This window comes from Morone saxatilis, unplaced genomic scaffold (assembly GCF_004916995.1).
Source record: "Morone saxatilis isolate NCDOM2014 unplaced genomic scaffold, NCSU_SB_2.0 Contig12, whole genome shotgun sequence".
NCBI lineage: Eukaryota > Metazoa > Chordata > Actinopteri > Moronidae > Morone > Morone saxatilis.
In genome coordinates, this window is record NW_023339674.1 from 26,776,077 (window position 1) to 26,795,751 (window position 19,675).

At 37.0% G+C, this 19,675-nt stretch overlaps 1 protein-coding gene across 1 annotated transcript; it reads left to right on the forward strand.

The window, feature by feature from the left end:
* The first annotated feature begins 2,806 nt into the window (after positions 1–2,806).
* On the forward strand, positions 2,807–9,131 carry LOC118322198 (aquaporin-4-like). Its single transcript, XM_035653817.1, is given in 7 exon segments — positions 2,807–2,841; positions 6,339–6,795; positions 6,945–7,109; positions 7,782–7,831; positions 7,833–7,857; positions 8,688–8,702; positions 8,889–9,131. Coding segments are annotated over 7 exon segments (990 nt in total).
* Positions 9,132–19,675: the final 10,544 nt, after the last annotated feature.

The following is a 19,675-nucleotide window of genomic DNA, read 5'->3' on the forward strand; positions in this document are numbered from 1 at the left end:
TCAAGAACCAAAGCTAATTTGGTGAATAAATACTAGCAAAGTAAATTAAATTATCAAAATTGAATATACTTAGTTTCAGTTGTAATTGCCTGATTATAGTATATCATTTTAAGTTGATAGATTATTGTAGTTGCTGCTTGTGAGCAAGAAGTTCAATTACATTTTTTTTTTATTTGTATACGCCCAATTCATAACAGATGAGTTATCTCCAGGACACTTTTTCAACTATTATAGAGCCAGGTCTAAACCGAACTCCTTATAATGTAAGTTACACAATAACTTATTTGTGAAACGATCATGGACTGCATTACACTGAGAGTTAGCATGAGTCAGTTATCACACCAAAAAATACAAATGCTTGGGGAAAAAAACAGAGCATGTATTCACAATATCTAAAGAACACGGAGAGATGTGGGAAATCAAAGAAGTTGTTTCAGCCATGCCCTCTAGTGTCATATATATAGAGAATGAAAGTCAGCCTTTCCAATGTACACTAGCACTTATTATCATGTGTTTTATATTAATATTCAATATAATTATACAATACCCATGTTTGACAAATAAAGTGAAATGTATGCTGTCTGTAATGGTATTACTGCTGAGCTGCTGTGGTGCCATAGATTCCCTAGACTGCTCAAACAGTTGTTTTCTTTTGTGGCGCTGCAAATCCTTTTATGAAAGTTCTAGCCCATATAACCTAAAGCTCTCTAATTTTATTAGAATTAATCAAATTCTGTGGTTTCCTGTCTGGAAAGTGGAAGGCGGAGTGAAAGGAAAGGTGATCATTCTTTAAAAAAGATGCAGTACACAGTGAATACTTGGCATTAGGGATAGGCTGTCTGGAGTGCCCCCACCACTCGTAAACTTAATATTCATTTACTTTATAACAACCATTATTATTAAATGGTAAATTCCATAGTTAGTTAAACTTTAGTTCATTATTTCACGGTTATCAAACAATGAAATAATAACTAATTATTAGTACATAATTCAGTGGTTCCCAAACTTTTTCCTTTAGCGATCCCTGTTTCTACCATATAGTAAACTGACTAAGTGACATATTTTATGGATATTTCATATTATATTTCACAACTGTACAATGAACCCAAATCGTGAACTCAGTAACTACAAGAAGTTTGCGCTAAACTGATCTGATGTGATTTGGATAAACTTTGAGCAAATTATTTCCTGTTAGTTAGGGAACTTTTAATACAATTTTCTGTCTGTATTATGTATTTTTTAAATCATTTTTAACAATCATACAGACTTAATTAGTCAGTATTTCAGTAGTTCAGTATTTCCTTGTCTTGGCCATTGTTCTATTAGACAATTTACTTTACTTTTACTTTTCTTCACAGACGTGAACAAAATGCTGGGATATAGGCTTACTTTGTATATTTTAATTTAGTTTTAATACATTGCTTAAAATCAAGAAGGCCTCATAACCCCCAAGAAGCTTTGGTGACCCCTAGGTTGCTTTAATTGATGTTATTTTATCATTAGTTTATGTCATATAAAAGTTTATTAATAATATATCTTATCATAACTGATAAGCAGGCATGTAATCATGTAATCATAATACAAAAAGAAGGTAACTGTAATCCATTACAGTTACATTTAGTAATATATATCAGTTTGTCATTAAAATTACATAAGGCAGAGGACACGTTTTTGATGTTTATAATCTTGGTTTCCATTTTCTTTCCAAAGGTTACATTGTTCTGTTGTCTTCTACTTCTTATTGATTCTTTCCTCTTCTCTTTATTTACATTTGGTGTTGAGGTAATCCAAAGGTAAAAGAAAGTTTAATTCTGTGATACCTGGATTAGGTTACTGACTACATTTTAGGTAGGAAATTAGTAACTGTGTGATTACATTTTTAAAGTAACCCTCCCAACTTGAAGAGAGATGATAACAATTACATTGTGATTACATTTGTAAACTATTAACAGTTTAATATTGCTAACATTACAACATTTTATGTACTGTATTAAGCATGTATGTAAATGATTTGTAAACCGTTAATACATCGTTTGTAAAAGATCTATACAGATAGAAGGAGCAAATATTTCTAATACTGTTAATGGTTAATATTAATGATAATAATTACTGCCCTTTCCAAGAAGTTTGGGACATTAGTTTGTAAACCGTCTATAAACATTATTTGGATGGTTATTATTAGTAAGTTTTATAGCATTACTAATAATTAGTAAAAATATATGAACTACTATTTCATTTTTAAGAGTGCATTAACTGAGTTTTAGTACCGATCAATTTACCATTTATTAATAATGGTTATTATAAAGTGTTACTGTTAAATTCCCCCTCAACAATTCATAGTACATTTTATTTTATTTTTTTGTTTTAGGGATTTTTAAAAGTAGGAATTATATCTAAATTTCATTCTACAAACTTGTTGTTGTCATCGACGATAAAATGAAATGAATCCTTATTTTTATCTGTAGCTACAGCCCGTTATTGTGTTGTTTATCCTGTTTGCCTGATGTGCCGTATATTGCATTGCATTGTGTCTCTTTTACAGTCTAAAAAAATAAAAACTAGTATAAAAAATAAAAATAAAATCTGCAACAACAAAAGAAAAGCTCCAATAATAAAACTGTTGAAGTCCTCATCATACGATCATATTATTATGATCCATGACCTGAGTTATTTTTAATTTTTCACTCATCCGATCCCATCCAGGTCAGACCAGGATAAACCAGAAACTAACCTTACACAAACAAGGCGCACACACGCACAGAGCCCCGCTATAAAAGACAGAAACATCCAGCGGGCAGCTGGAGTCATGACGGAGAGCGGCGGGGCTCTGCAGCGCCTGAGGTGAGTACACGCGTAACGACGCACAGGAGCTGGTCAGTTTACAGCACAGCAGGAAAGATGGGTTCGCTTTTTTTTTTTGTTTTTTTTGTTAATGTAACGAATGTACGCTGTATATTTGACAATGAATTGTAGCTGTACGGTGAATCAATCTATTGTTTGTTCTTCTGGACCATAATTAGCCTTGGCGGTGGAGTTTAGAAATGTGGATGAAGGAAAATACAATTCCGTAAACTGATCACTGATCCAGGGACGCTGGAGATCAGCCAGAGTTGGGGAGAGAGAAAGTCTGTCTAAATAATGATGTTGTACTAAACGCTATTGCTTGACATTTATGGTTGGAATTAATTTGAATAAGCTGATTTAACAAAAAAAATGTTGAAACTGATTACATTGAGAAATTTTAAGTAAAACAAAATCAATTTTGTGAGTTAAAAAACATTCTTCATCAAGTAGCTTTAGTAACTCAGTGACACTGACATAATTTTGTAATTTTTATTTGTGCCGTGAAAACAGAATACCTTGTAAAAAGTACTAGTGAAAGATTCTTAATCAAGAATGTTGTTTTAACTTAACTAACTTAAGTTTGTGTTATTTAAAATCAATTTTGACAAAAAAGCTTTGAGTTAAAATAACTTACGCATTACAGGGTATTTAATAGTTGTTAGCATTTTACACTTTTCTCACTTTTTACTTTGTTAAATGCTGTCAAATTTAAAACATTAATTTAGATAAATTTTTTGAATTATGTGTTAAAAAATTTAAATTTAGTGATATACTTAAGTTCAATGAAAAATATATATATAAAGATTTGTAAATAAAACAGTGTTTCAATTGATTTCCAATGCTGCTTTTAGATCTTTTTTTTTTTAGATCTTCAGTGCTTTACTAACTGTTTTTAAGTTCAAATATCTTCATTTTGACGTTTTTCCAAGCAAATATTGATACATGTGATGTTTGTAAATAAATCAGCATATATTTCTGCCACCCCTTAAAGTCTCCATGCCACCCTCTGGACGACTCATGAATATTTAGATCTGCTCTTGTTGGTTTGAACATAGCTCCTAATGTTCCAACCAGACTGGTTTGAAACCAACAGGCAGCAGTATAGTTTGGTCATTGTGTTAAGTTATAATGACCTCAGGGATCCACAAAAGAAGCAGACTATTACTTTTGTTCAGTGTGTTCTGGCTCAGGTCTGTTCTCATGTTGATGTGGAGACTCTATGGGGGACATTTGTAATGTTTGACCATGAGTTGCATTAGATTTAAGCACAAACAATGAATCATTGATTGAATTTCTCTGGGATACAAAATGTTGCGTTTTAAATGTCTACAGCAGAGTTTATTCCAAAATGTTTTCCAGTTTAGTTTTTATTATTCAATGTTTAGTTTTACTTTAGTTTTTATTCATTTCAGTTTTAGCTTTTTTTATTACAATACGGGGTGTATTTGTCAGAATAGGTATTGCAATAATGCCTAATGCCTTCTCATGCTTATTATGTTGACACATTTGACTAGTATTTTCTGTATATTTATTTTATTTTATTTTAGTTAAGTAAATAATATTGTTTCAGTTAGTTAAGTCTAGTTGTTATTTTTATTTCAGTGAACTGTTTCTTCCACATATAGTTTTAGTTTAGTTTTGGTTAATAACCTCGTCCTACAATAATGGCATTTATAAAGGAACTATTATATAGTGAATTTTATAATAACCCACATGCTTATTTGGATACTTACTGACTTTAAGATGACCTCATCGGACCTTTTGGATTTGTACTGACCTCATATTAAAAATACGGGTTACCTGACCACCTGTACTATTGATACTACTGCTGTTATTTCTACTCTTTCTACTATTAATTCTTCTGCTATTAGTACTCCTACTGATACTATGACAAGTGCTAGTAGTATTATAATCACTGTAACTGTGTATATGTTAACTGATACAAAAAACTTTTATCGGTATATATTGCAGAAAGAAATGCTTGTGGTAGTATATAAGTGTCAGTGCTAAATGTATCCAGCAGAGTGTGCTGTGATTTTCAATACTGTTGCAAGCAGCACAGATTTAGAGAGAAGAAGCGAAACTCACAAAAAACATTAACACCCCTGTCCAGAGCCAGTGTTTTGTTTGTCCCTTGTGGGATACTGTAGAAACATGGGGGTTCAAGGACCCACTCCCTCTGCAAATAAAAACAGCTCATTCTAACATAATGAAAACAGAATGGTTCTTATCACAAACATAGCTATGAATATGATATTCTATTTCTGACAATAGATCCTCCTCAATGTTACACACTGGATCTTTAAACATTCTTTAAGCTATTTGTTTAAGAAAACAGCCTTCTGTTTACCTTTGCATTGTAATATCAGTTCACAATCCACATAGAAAAGCTCTACTTTCACCCGCTAAAAAATGTCCAATACTGGTCGGGCTCTAAAGAGCATATTAATTGATTTATAAATACATTTAGAAAATAAAAACGGATGATATAAAATACTAAAGGGCAAATGCAAAGAAAAGTTAAGGAATAAACAAATTAATAATGTATAGTGTATTACTACTTGGAGTACACAAAAGCCTAAAACAGTGTAACAGTAGCATTGTGCTTGTGCTCCCATGCATGCACTCCCAAAGTGACAAGAGGCCCACAAAGTTATTGTATGAAATTCTTGCACTTGTGATGGTATGACAGTGTTGCCAGTTGAATCAAAGGACAAAGAAACCACTATAATCTGCACTTATCTTCTTGAAAAATCCAATTCTATGGATCACCTTATTTCCAGCTTTGTTGTCCAGTTAACCCAACTGATTCTTGGAACAACCTGCCACTCTTTACTTTTCATGTCACTGTTTTTTCTTTTTAGAGCAACTATACCCAGGAACTATTTTACTTCCCAGTGCTCTTGTCCATTTAACTACTCTCACTCCTCTAGCTGTCCTCTTCCATGTGAGTTATTTGTCCTCCAGCTCACAGGTCTCTGATTTATCCTCCCCCTTCACCCTTCACCCTTAAAAATAACAATTTACTTCACAGAAATGAATGAAATGCTGAGATATAGGCCTTCTGTATAGTTTTCTTACACCACTTAAAATCAAGAAAGCCTTGTCTCCATGAGGCTGTGAAACTATCCCCTTGTTGGGGTTGGGAACCAGCGCACCAACATAATGTTACTGTATTAACAGCACAGAATAAACTATTCAAGGAATCTGCATATTGATTGAACGATTGTAGAATTTTAATTGTGATTTTTTTACCATTACAACAAGGTGGAATGAATAAAGCCCAGTTACTAAAAACAGCCGCCTGTGACGAAACTCACCTGCCACTCGAATGACCTTAAATATGCATAACTTTAAGCATGACAGATTGATTCACTGCTGGAGCCAACCATTAGTGGAACTGCAGTTTTCTGCTCTTTCAAACGTAACTGAAAGTATTATTAGTTATTTCTTAATTGAAACCCCTTCTCATAAGTTCCTGTCACCCCCTCCAGGAAGTGTTGCTTCCACTGCCACACACCACACTGTCAGTTCTGGCCACCATCTTGCTTCACCCAAGAAGAAGCCATGACTGCCTTCAAAGGCATCTGGACTAAGGAGTTCTGGCGCTGTGTGGGGGCCGAGTTCTTCGCCATGCTGCTCTTCGTCCTGCTCAGCCTCGGCTCGACCATCAATTGGGGGGCTGTTAGTCAGGATCCCCAACCCCCTGACCTGGTGCTCATCTCGCTCTGCTTTGGCCTGAGTATTGCCACAATGGTGCAGTGCTTCGGCCACATCAGCGGTGCTCATATCAACCCGGCAGTCACAGCAGCCATGGTGGTGACCAGGAAGCTCAGCCTGGCTAAAGCAGTCTTCTACCTGCTGGCCCAGTGTGTAGGAGCCATAGTGGGGGCTGCTATTCTCTTTGGGGTCACCCCAGCCTCTGTCAGGGGAGGCATGGGGGTCACAACGGTTTGTCTATATTTTTAAAAAGCTACTTACTAACAATCTTATTGTGCAATCAGATTGTAATGAATTTTGCATACTAAATCCAGATACAGATCACATTTTAATACAAGATATAAAAGGCGTACAAATATCTGATGATGTTTCCAACCCAGGTAAATACAAGCATCTCGGAGGGAAACGCTCTGGTCATAGAACTTTCCATCACCTTTCAGCTGGTCTTCACTGTGTTTGCTACCTGTGACCACAGACGTAATGACCTGAAGGGGTCATCTGCTTTGGCTATCGGCCTGTCTGTGTGTGTTGGTCACCTGTTTGCTGTAAGTACCCAACACTTGAGCTGTTACTATAAATATATACACAGAAATATAAAAATTTTTAAAATTATTTACAGAGACCACTTATTGGAGCACAGAGCAAAAAGGGCAAGGGTCATTTGAGAATTCCTTTGAGGAAACAGAGCAGTGATTTAGAAGAAGAAGACGATATACTTTATTGATCCCCTAGGGGAAAATAGTTTTTTTCACTACTGTTTTTTACACACACAGGCTGAAATGCACACTTCATGCCACATGTGACATGCAGAAGGGGATGGATGGTGGATGATGGGGCTACCACGTTACGATTCGCCATGAGCAGTTCCGGGGTTAGGTTGCCTTCTCAAGGCCCACCTCGGCAGTGCCAAGGGAGGTGAAACGGCACACCCTCCAGTACCAGTCCAACCACTCCATATTATCTGCGTCGTGGACTTGATCGAACCCCCGGTCCAAGCCAAAGCCCTACAGACTGAACTATAATGATGTTGGAAGCACGACAAATGATTCATCCTACTAATGGTCATTAGACCTAAAATGCCATTTAAACCATTTGAAGGTATTACAATTATTATTTATTTATACTTTGAGATTAAATTTCTACTATTTATTGAATGTCACAGCAGTGATTCTTCTATGCTCTGGAACAAGGGTTAACCGTGGTGTGATTTTCCCCAGACTCCCTACACAGGACCAGTATGAACCCCTGCCAGATCCGTTGGCCCACTGGATCACATGGAGCTGGAAACCACTGGTAACTTTATTAAGTCTTTTATTATATTTATCAAATAAGTATACACACATTCATTCCTGAAATTGTCAACACTGAGCCATGCCCTGCTTCAAAATATGACGTGTCCCTCTAGCACTGCATCATTTCTGACACGCCGTCAAATCACATGAAGCGTAAGGCAATGCCCCAAGCAGCATAGTGTAGCATATAGTAAGACAAGTGGTGAGTGAGGGAAAACGTGTTGTATACGATACACGAAACTAAACTTTTGGATCAACTCCAAGGGTCCCATTAAGTTCTACATACTATCTTAGCAGAAAAAATATACCTTACATGAGCTGCTGTTTACAGCCTTATCATGCTCATGAAATTGTCATTTCCGTTTGCTCTAATATCACTTTTGTGTGGTCTCAATTTGTTCTTCTGCGTTGAACTTCTAGATTTCAGTTTTTCCCAATAACAAAGAGACAGCTAGAGTTCCTTAAGTCACATTCAACAACAGCCACAAAATCTCTGAACCGACTAGCCTCTCCTCAGCGACTGGTACCCAAGTTCATATATTGTATATTCTTTGTGTTCTCTCAGCTTTGATGTCTTCTTGTCGATTTAGATCTCAGGGATTGTAGTAGTCTCATCTCTTGAGAACTTTGATATTCTTCCTCTTTCCATCATTTTCACACGCACTCGTCTAGTGTCACATGGCCTTCAAACGTTAAGACATTTCCTAGCCTCCTTATCCGTTCCTATCCTGTGCACCCACAGTTGTGTCTACTGCTTCGCAGTATTGCACATAAACAGGGGAGTCACTCCCTGGCTGATTTAATAGAATGGCACGCGTTCTCGTGTATTAGTGGCCTTATTTCTTGACAGTATGATGAACTGCACAGAGCCACTGCACTGTATTACGCCTAGGCATAGATTTGGGTATAACACAGTAGGTATAAATCATAATAAACTTTACACACCATTCAAGCTGTTGTGTTTAAAAGTAAAGTCTAGACGTTGATGTGTCATTTTGAGGATGTTCTGTTGTTCCGCATGTAGGTACTGGTGGTCCAACTCTGGTTGGGGCTCTGGCTGCAGCCCTTATATACCTGCTGTTCTGTCCGGACCCAGAGCTGAAGAGACGTTACTCCGAGGCCTTCATCAAGACTCCCTTCACTGCCACTAAACACCGGCAGGACTCAGTCACAGCCCATGAGCCTCTCTTTACTGTTATGGATGTGGAGAGAGCCGAGAGGAAGGAACGAGAGAGGGAGAGGGAGGTGTCGGGGGAGGTGTTGTCCTCCGTATGACTAGAAAGGAAACACAGTACCGATGTCCACACTGCTGATCACCAGTCAACTCTGAAGGAGACTGAACTCCTGTAGACTGGCACAGCAACAGAAAAGAAATGCAAACATCTTGATTATGTAACACGACTATGCTGGATATTTACTAAATGTATATACACTATATGCGTATATACATATATATATTTAAAAAAAACGGAAGAAAAAGAAAAGTGGGATTGTAGAAACTGTGTGCTTGTGCTCATGCAATATGTATTGTGTGTTTATATTTCAAGGAAAGATTGGAACAGATGCAAACAGAGGAAAAGTGACTGTAGGGAGGAGAAACAGTGAGAGAGAAACAGCAGTGAAGAGATGCCCCTTCCTCAGTTACAGTTCAGACAATGAAATATGTATTTTTCCTGACTTTTAATGACTCACGGCAGGTGCAGTTTAGTGTGTTAAGATTGAAGCAGCCAACAATACACCTATCATTCTTAAATCTTTACTAGTGCAAGCTTTAGGGTGGCAACCAGTGCCTGAAATGGACCAGTACTCACAGGTAATTGAGTACCCTTACTTCTTACACACCCCTAAACACTGATTGATTGAACATGATGTGCTAGTGTTAGAAGAGTAGGGCTGGGAAAAAAACAATGGTTGCATTATTGCGCTCCTGTGTAAACCAAGTGGGAACCTATCGTGATGTCACCCATTGGTTTGTGGAGTAGTTTTGAAGCCTCGAGTTTGGCATTATGGTTGTCACCATGAGAGTTTGTCAGAGCATGGTAGCTGTGTTTTACTGCAGCCAATGGAGCTGCCCCCTGCTGGCCATTACATAGAATGCAAGTTTAAGACACACGTCAGCTTTACTTCACAGACCCAGAAACTCTGTCTATTATATATACTGTCAATGGTGTAAACACATAGCTAGCTTAACGCTGAGAAATCAGTGCTGAAGATGTCCTCAGTAAAATGGATTTTTTTTAAAAGGCCAACAGATTTAGGGTTAGGGATAGGTTCATTTCAGTTCATGTTGTTGTCAGGGTTATGCTGAATTAGGGCACTGGCACTTTTTTTGGTCCAATTCAGGCACTCGTGGTGACAGAATCATTTTGTCTTGAAAGCTTTGTCAGTCTGAGCTGTATGTGTTACACACGCAGTACAGCCAACAGAGTTTTGTCCTGAGTTTTACTTGCAGGGTAGGATCAACCCACAAAAAATCTGTTATATGTTTGTGATGCGTTTATTTAGTAAAATGCTAAGTGCACACAGAATATATACTGAAATAATAAAGGCCTTAAACTACATTTTACCACAGGGCCCCTGTATAAAACAGGGGCTTCAACATAATACAGGTGATGGCTTTTAAAGGCTCCCATCCTTTCAGTTTACAGTGAGCTGTATTAGTGAATACAGCATTATCAACCTAATTAGCATTAATTCAATTACTAGGAACTAATCGCCAAACAGTGAACCCGACTTCAGGGGCCCTAATGGTTGAGGCCTTCCACCAAGCATTTCATCCCAGATGTGGGTTAAACCAACTCAAGAAGTCCCTATAATATTGTACTTGACAGATATGATAAACTCTCTGAATGTTTACAGCACAGATATTATCTGTATAAAATTACACTGAAACTTCCACGTTTTTTGAAAAATTAGACAGTTTAATTGTAATTCTAATTCTAATTACAATAATTAATTGTAATTATAATTAAAATTAACACACACTAAGCAACGTTCACTATTGTAAGTGGATAAAGGCTTATTTAAAGTGGAAATATATACTACTTTTATAAAAAGATATTTTTTGGGCTTTTTATGCTTTTATTTTGTGAGGACAGGTGAACATAGACAGGAACAGGGGAAAGAGAAGGGGGACCATGCAGCATAGGACCACAGGTTGAGATTGAACCCAGCTCTACCGTGAATGAAACAAACAAAAATTTATTTATGAATTTAATGTGGAGTAAAGGGAAAGAGTAAGCTTCAGTGTTTGAACACAGACGTTACTAGTGACACTAATTAAGGTTCTGTTCCATTTAGTGTAATCTTTCTAGTGAGCCAACATGCACAATAGCTGCATCCTGACTCTGTTTGACATAAATTAAACCGAACAATAATTTGTATCGATGGTAACACCCGTGTTTACCCTACTATTTTATGTCAAAGGAGCTGCTCTGAAAAAGGTCTATAAAACAATATATGCTTACCTCATATTTCAGCCTTTATGTCACAAAACCTTATATATTATATAAGTGTGTATATTTGAAAAATATAGTGAACATATATAAAAACAGCCATATTTAGAAATATATTGGTTGTATGTAAATATATGTGACTTGTGGATACTGGTCAAAGACATAAATTGACACTTTATATGTAATTTAATATATGGTCATATATTAGATTTTTGCATGGCTGTGGTTGGTTTAATGAAAACAAGATTATGTTTAAATAAATTGAATTAATCCTGAATCTATTTGTGTCCAGTTAACTTAAACAAGCTTCAAGCAATCACTGTTTTCTCTATCACATGAGCAAACTGTCTCAATGCAAACCTAATGTTGTCACATTCTGATTTTGATTCACTGTATTTTGCTGGTTAAAAATCTTTGAGACCAAAAAAAATTTTGAATTTGTATCATATACATTGAGCCACTGTGACTTGAAATGCAGGTTTTCTTTGTCATTTAATAAAGATGACATAAAAGGCAACAGTAAGTAACACTTGATGATAATATTTCTTTGAAAGTCAGACAGAAATATAGTTGTTATTAACTGAAATAAATGAATGAAAGGCTGATTCATGAGACTGATAGCTATATGTGCTTCTGTCAACCAGCAGGTGTCACTGACAGCCTGACTAAATGACCAGCACCGCTCTCTGCTTCACTCTGTGTGTGTGTGTGTGTGTGTGTGTGTGTCCTGACTGTGACTGCAGCATTGCACTCAAGGGCCATTTATTAAAATTTAAATCCTAATCGCTCTATTTAAGGTAATTTGAAATAATGAATAATATAGTCTCATTAAAGCTGCAAAGTGTGGAGTCACTGACTGTTGCACATAAAGCAGTGGGCAGTGTTATCAATCACTGCTGCTCATGCCTCAGAACCTTGTATGTATTCGTTTGTGTCTTTTTTCTCATTTGTCCTTGTCACTGTTACAATGACTGTCACACTTTGACAATTACCTGTATTCTAGTTTTTGAATGTAAGAAACCCATACCAGTTAAAGAAAGAGAATGTGAGGACGGATTCAGTAAAACAGGAATAAAACATTTTCATAAGAATAAGTATTGTCAACGTTAAATGGAACACTTAACTATATAGATGTAATTTCTAGGAGACAGGATTGCATATTATAGAACACTGAGTGTGGTTGAGAAGAATGTGTAATGACTTGCAGAACTTGACACTTGACACTTTGTACGACAAATATATTTTTTTGAGCATCATACAGTCTAAAATTATTCTTTGTATGATCAGAATTCCAGCCATTAAATCAAATAATAATGAAAAAAAATCTCAATGGGCTCTATAAGTAAATGATTTGCATGTCATTAATTTGTCTAACACACGTAAAAGACACTGTTGGGCGGCTCTGCAAAATTAGAATACATTAATTCAGTGACAACTCATAGTGCAGTAAAATGGTCCCTGTCATTGTTTTACTATTATATCTGATGTTTTTGGATTAATATTACTGCAGTGTATGTTGCAAAAACTGCTGTAGATGTTTATGGTTGAGCTCATTTTAACCACTATATATACTGTTGGATAGTTTAATCTACAGTAATGCATCGTGTTGTATTAGATCATCATATGTTTGTGAAGACACATTTTCCACCTAATCCAAGATAGTTTTGTTTATTTAGCTTAATTAGGAGAATGTACTTAACCTATAAAGGAACACTTAATCTTTCACTTTATCACAAACATTCAAATCCAACACATCTGGAGATTGTTTTTCACTGGACAGGAAGGGGATGTTGTAATCTGAAAGTTACATTATAAATTTTAACAATTTGTGATTTTTTTTATGTTATATATTATATATTATATTATATATATTTATATATATATATATAAATGTGTATATATATATATACATGTGTAAGTTCCTCCCAGGAAAAAGTAATGTTGGCATTGCCAATACAAATTCCACAATCCCTTGTGAATTCTGTGCAACCTTGTGTTCGTGTCCAATCAATCACATGTTTCCACAAATTGACCAATTATTGTAGTCCTGTGCAATGTTGAGCCATACGTCACAAACCCGTTACTGCGTTTCAAGTTGTGAAGATATAAGTAATGTATGAAGCCAAATGTCTCACAGTTACTCCTGTCCAAACACGAGCGATTTTATTGGTACCACTGGAACAAGGTTGCCTTTGATTTTTAAGGTGAATTATACAGAAATGCCTAAAAAGGTCACAACATGCATTGCATTTGCATGTTTTTTTTAAAAACAACTATTTAGCCATCCCCCAAAAAGTCCAGGAGGGACTGGTATGTGCCTGCTGGGACACTCATGTATCATACAGGCGTTTCCTTAAATTCTACTTAAATAATTTCATGTTTGTTTAAAGGTTAGTTCTTGATGATTTGATGAGCTGGAAATCTAAGTACATGTGAAACAGTAAGTAACACCCTTATGTTATATAAAAATACATTAAATAAGATCCTCTTTTACTAAAGGTTCCTTCAGGAAGCCTTTTCTGTTATTACAGGTTTCCTCAAGTAACCTTTAGCTGTTAAAAGTTCCTCCAGAAACCCCCCCAAGCAAGAAAGGTTCTGTTTTTTGTCACTGTCTGGGAGGTGAGTCCCCATAATGTGACTATGTGAACAGTGTCTGTCCCCTCAATGTTATTAATACAAGGCGGCACACACGTACATTTCCATCCAGCTTCACTCTTTGTGAGGTTTGTGTTTGGCTTAGCACAGATTTTGATGTATTGCTTCAGGCCACCCAGTAGTTTGTCAGGTTATTAATAATGTATCAGAGATCTGTTTAAGACAAAGTGACGGCCTGCTCTCCACTCAGATACAGCCAATGCATAGAGGTTGCACATTACTGGAGCTATACAGAGCAAACTCCTGTGGAGAACATGGTTGCAGTTTAAAATATCACTGCGTTTACCAGCCTGTTTGCATGTCAGTGTAGCTTAATGAGAGTTGAATAGTGCCACAGTGATTGCATAAAAACCGGCAAATATTGAGGCAAATTAAAGCAAGTAAACGGGCTGAGTTACTACATGCTAGAGCTTTACCCAGTCCCAGAAAGTTGATATGTTAAATGTAACTCCATCAAAAGAGAGATTTTAATCAAGTTTGACAAATAATTGTTTAATTAAAGACATACATGCATATTAAACAAAACTATGTCCCTGAATTATGCATATGTTACATCTCACTTACAAAAGCCAGAGGTTGTTAGTTGCACAGTTGAAAGAGTCTCATTCCATGGGTATAAGAGAAACTATGGTGGCCTGGCGAAAGCAGAAAAACACAAAGGATGTATCTGGAGCCCTGGGCTACTATAGAAACAGTGGGGGTTCAAAATCATCAACACAACATGCTTTTCTTCAATAGCGATGGCCATAAAATGGGGCCGCCTGGTTTAGCTCAGTTGGTAACTGGCGACCCATGTCTGAGGCTGAGTCTTTGCTTGCACGTGCCCAGGGTCCGAATCCGACCATGCTCTTTGCTATGTGTCATCCCCTCTCTCTCTCTGCCCTCTTTTCCTGTCTATCTTTGGCTGTCACTATCAATAAAAGGCAAAAGCTTTTTATTTATAGTTTTCTTACACACCAAAGTTTCGGACAAATTAAAATGTTCACCTGATGATAGAGGTAGATGAAAAGTCAGAGGATCATAGTCATTAGGGTATATCCCCTGGGATCCATGAACTAAATGTCATGGCAATCCTAACAATAAGTTGTTGTAATATTTCAGTCTAGACCAAAGTGGTTTTATCTACAGAGGGTGCGGTCCTCTTCTATGGTGTTTCTACAGTAGTCCAAAACAGATAAACCAAACACTGGTATATGGATAGGGCCTTTCACATTTTTCACAGCCACTGTAGTTTCTCCTACATGCCTGGATGGGGAGAGTGAAGCAAGGGAGTTGTGATGTGCTACTACACCACTGGATGCCACTGAATTCTACCTACTGGACCTTTCAGTTGTTTAAATATGTCTATGCAGTTTGGTAAAGAGGCAATTCAATTAGACTTTATTGTGACTTCTCTGATTAAAAGTGTTCAATACATGTTGTGTTAGTAATATATGAATGTTTCCATAGACGTGAAGGTCTAAAATAGTAAAAAGGATTTAAACTGTCTTCTTAATTTTTGGACTCAGCAGCATAGGATGTTTTCAAGCAGAGAGTTTGACTTACTATTAACACTAATATTGCCTCTGCCCTATTCAAGTATCCCATTGAGATATGACACTGTGGCAGTGAGCCAGTATGAACAATACCAGCACCCTGAAATGATTCATTTTATTATTCACACCTGCTTTTCCTACTATCAGGTTTCAACATGACTGCTGTGAAAAAAGCCAATTAAACATAGCATTCTGGATCTTGCTTATATTAATTTGTAGAATATTGTTGAAAACCATGCAGGCTGCATACATGACATTATATTAAAAAGTAAACTAAACTTTTTTGGAACAAAATATATTAATTTACATATCCAGTCCAATCCAAGATAGGTTATACCAGTGGTTCCCAACCTAATCTTTTTCCTTAAGGGACCCCTTTTCCCTCATAGAGTAAACTGACGACCCCTGACTGTGACATGTTTTATAGATATTTGATATTATATTCATAACTGTACAATGATCCCAAAAAGTAAACTGCAATAGGATTCTGTAAAACGAGTGATTTGGATGACTTTTGAGCAGATTATTGCAACACAATACAATTCTTTGTCTATATGTTTGTATTTTATCATTTGGACACATTTTCTTGTCCGTGATGCTTGGCCATTGTTCTATGAGACAATTTATTTAACTTCTTCATAGAGGTGAACCAAATGCTGAGAGATTCTAGCATGCCTTAAAATCAAGTCCTCACAACCCCCGGTGAAGCTTTGGTAACCTCGAGTGGGGGTCCCGACCTAAAGGGTGGGAACCACTGGGGTAGAAATATTATGTCTAATGTAGTAAGTGCTATGTGTGTTGGCTGTGCAGTTTACTTATCATGAGGAAGGTGAAAACAGTTGTACACTGTCTTCTGTAACTCTGGAGGGAACATTTTAAAGTGTGAAGACACTTTTGGCCTGGATTATGGGAAGTGATGATATGATCCAGTGTTTTTAGAGCTTGACCTACTAGGGACTAAAAGTCAGGATATCTAGGATCTATCAGGATAACTGCTGCATCGATTTTTGTCTACTTTTTTCATCTCAAAACGCAACTTTATGGACATGCAATACTAAATCACTGCATGACCCCATTAAGTATTATATAAATAACAAACTTGAATTTGAACTTGCAAGAGACAAAGATAAAAGAGAACAATGCCTATTTTCCATTCCCAAGATGCCATCAGACATGTTTTTTAGTAAGATACTCTGCTAGAGGTGGTAATTATGCAGTTTTTTTCCATGAAGTTGTTTCATTACCTTGTTAAGAAGACTCAGAATCCATGAATATCCAAATACTGTTAATTTTAATGTTAACTGCTGCTCACACTGATGTCTCCTACTTCACTGTAAAATCAATTTGTAGGACCAGGTCTCAGCTGGTTACCTGGCAACCTCACAATGATGACAAGACTCTGGGAAGTTACTGCACCCCACCAATAAATAGTTCCAGCACATAACACCCAATAAAAACTGTGCTTGGGAGTCATTTTCACACTTTACAGTTTTGTTGATTTTCTGAAAATCCGATCAGCTTTTAATTATTGCTCCTATTGATAATGTACACAGAATATTCAACTCAGGAGACTTTAAACATACCGTTTTCAGGAGATTCATTAATTAAATACATTTTTTTAATTTTGTTAAAATAACTCTAAATATCTGCCAAGGTGTTTAAAGCATCACTTTTAATTATTTATTTATATGAGTTCATGAAAAAAATGAATAAAGTCATGTTTTTTGTTAACCTGCTAGAGCGTGCGCCCCATTTACTAGAGTCCTTACTGCAGTGGCCTCAGTGGGTTGCACACATGCATGTCACCCCGCCCTGTCCCCCTTCCCCTATCTTTGCTTGTCACTATCCAGTAAAATGTCATAAAAAGCTCAAATGGAATGGACAGAAAAAATAACAGATAAAGTATTTTAATCTCAATCTTTTCTATTGCTAATTATTATACATAGAAATCTACCATTACAACATTTTTTTTGAGTGTTAGGGTAATAATTGGGGGGAAATATGGAGTGAAAGTTAAATGGATATGATTTATGTAGGGAAAATAAATCAACAAGTGTGCTGATTCTTACCTTTATGACACTGAAATTCAACTTTTTTATTAGTTTTGGTTCCACTGTCATTGTCAGTAATAATAAAAAAAAACTGTTTGGTGTGGGGTGTGAACTTTTTTAGGCTTCTGAGGGGCAGCACACCAGAAAGGGTTTGAGAACCACTGGGTTAGGAACAGATTGGGGTTATGGTTAAAAGCTTGCTTTCATATAAGTTTACCTTTGAATTTTTGACCATTTACTCATAAGTGGAGGGAAAACTCTCCAAAAGCTATGTTATATGAGAATATGTTAACTCAAACTCACACTGCAAGAAAAACTAAATCACAGGTTTGTGTTGCCTGATTATTGTGAAAGTTTGGCTGCTAATAATTGCCAGTGCAGTTCAGTTCTAACCTCATCCAACCTCCTCCTACACTCCTACACTCCTAATCCAATACACACACACCTCAGCGTACTAACACTCCCATATGTCTCATATAACTCCGGTAAATTAATTATCCTCAGATTCACATGCACTTACATGTACATACACATATACACACACATATGCTGGTAAAATAGCTCACTCTAAATGAACTCACAAGCAAAGGTGCACACACACATGCTCTCATCGCCTCTTAGGTTCGTGCAAATCCCCGTCTGTTCCAGCTATTACACCTTGGTGTTAATTTCTTCAGGTTTTTGACAAGCCTCCGAGCTAAAGCTCGCTCTTTGTGTAAGAGCTTTTTCTGAACTTCTCCCTATCTCTGCAGATTAGTCAGGGAGCAAATTACCTGCCTGCACAAAAAAAACGCAATCCTACACATTTTGCTGTGCTTGGTGTACAGATCTCCTTTTGAAGACAGGCTATGTTATTTCCCCTCGCCCTGCAGCGGTCCTGGCATGGAAATCATCATAAAATTAAATTTAAAAAACTGCACATGTACTCCGGGTGCTCTTATCAGCGCCTGCACAAACTGCATACAAATCAGGCCAGGATCACACACCGCGGCAAAAGGTCTCCACGTAAAAGGCTGGCTAATTGCTAATTGGGTCGCAAGGTCTGAAGCAGGCTCGGCTAACAAGAATTAAAATGCGGGGGTGCCTCATGCCTGTGAAGTGTCTCTGGCGTCCTGGTGACATGCCCCAGAGCAGAAACACACTGACAAACACTGCCGCCACAGCAGGACTCTGAGAGGCTGCTGCTTGTTCTGCTCTGTCTACACAGCTGCTTCAGAACATCACATAATGGCTAAAACATGTCCAATGATTTTTGCTTTTCAGTGACACTGACATGCAGCCATTACACTGGAATGGGATGTGTTTATTGTGAAAGAATAAATGCACGTTCCGCTTTAGCTGCATTTACAAATTTTTATAGTATGGTATTCACAACAGACAGATATCTCTTCCTACGTAGTGTCTCCCCATTTACATATATGAGTTAAAATCTGTTTTATCTAAGTGTTTCTACACATGGACTTATGTATAATATATAACCTGGGCGCAGATATGTAATATTTGTATGTTGCATGCCCTTTTTCAAGTCTGTTTTCACTTCCTAATAGCAATATTCCCGATAAAATGTATTTAATTATTTCACGTCACCTTTCAGCCAATCACATTCCCCCTGCCTTTTAATGAGGATTCAGAGCTCTGCATCATAACACTGCTTGCATGTATTTGATTGGCCAATGTTCCATGCAAGGGCTCCACTCAAACTCCTAACAAACAGACCTGCTGATTAAAACTGCTAAACACACTGAATAAAGCAGTTCCACCTTAAAAATCATTGCTCTCCCACACTGTTGGACAGACAAAGGACGTCCCGGAAGGCTGCGAGCCGAGCTGCTGCTTGCTACGTTGCTCAGCTTGTTTCTCTGATAACTTCAGATCCAGACGTCGTGGAGCTAAAATCCTTCATCCGGTTCAAATCTAGAAGTTTAAAAAGCACCAAGAATCTAAACAGTGATGGTAAAACATGTGCTTCAAACTGGATAAAAAGTCAATGATATGACAGTTCTGCAGACAACCACAATGCTGCACGGGCACAAAGGGGATATGACGCCATTGACAGCGACCAGTGACAACTCAGCGATTGAACGTTGTTTGGGAAACCATTTGGGCATAGAATGTAAGAAACT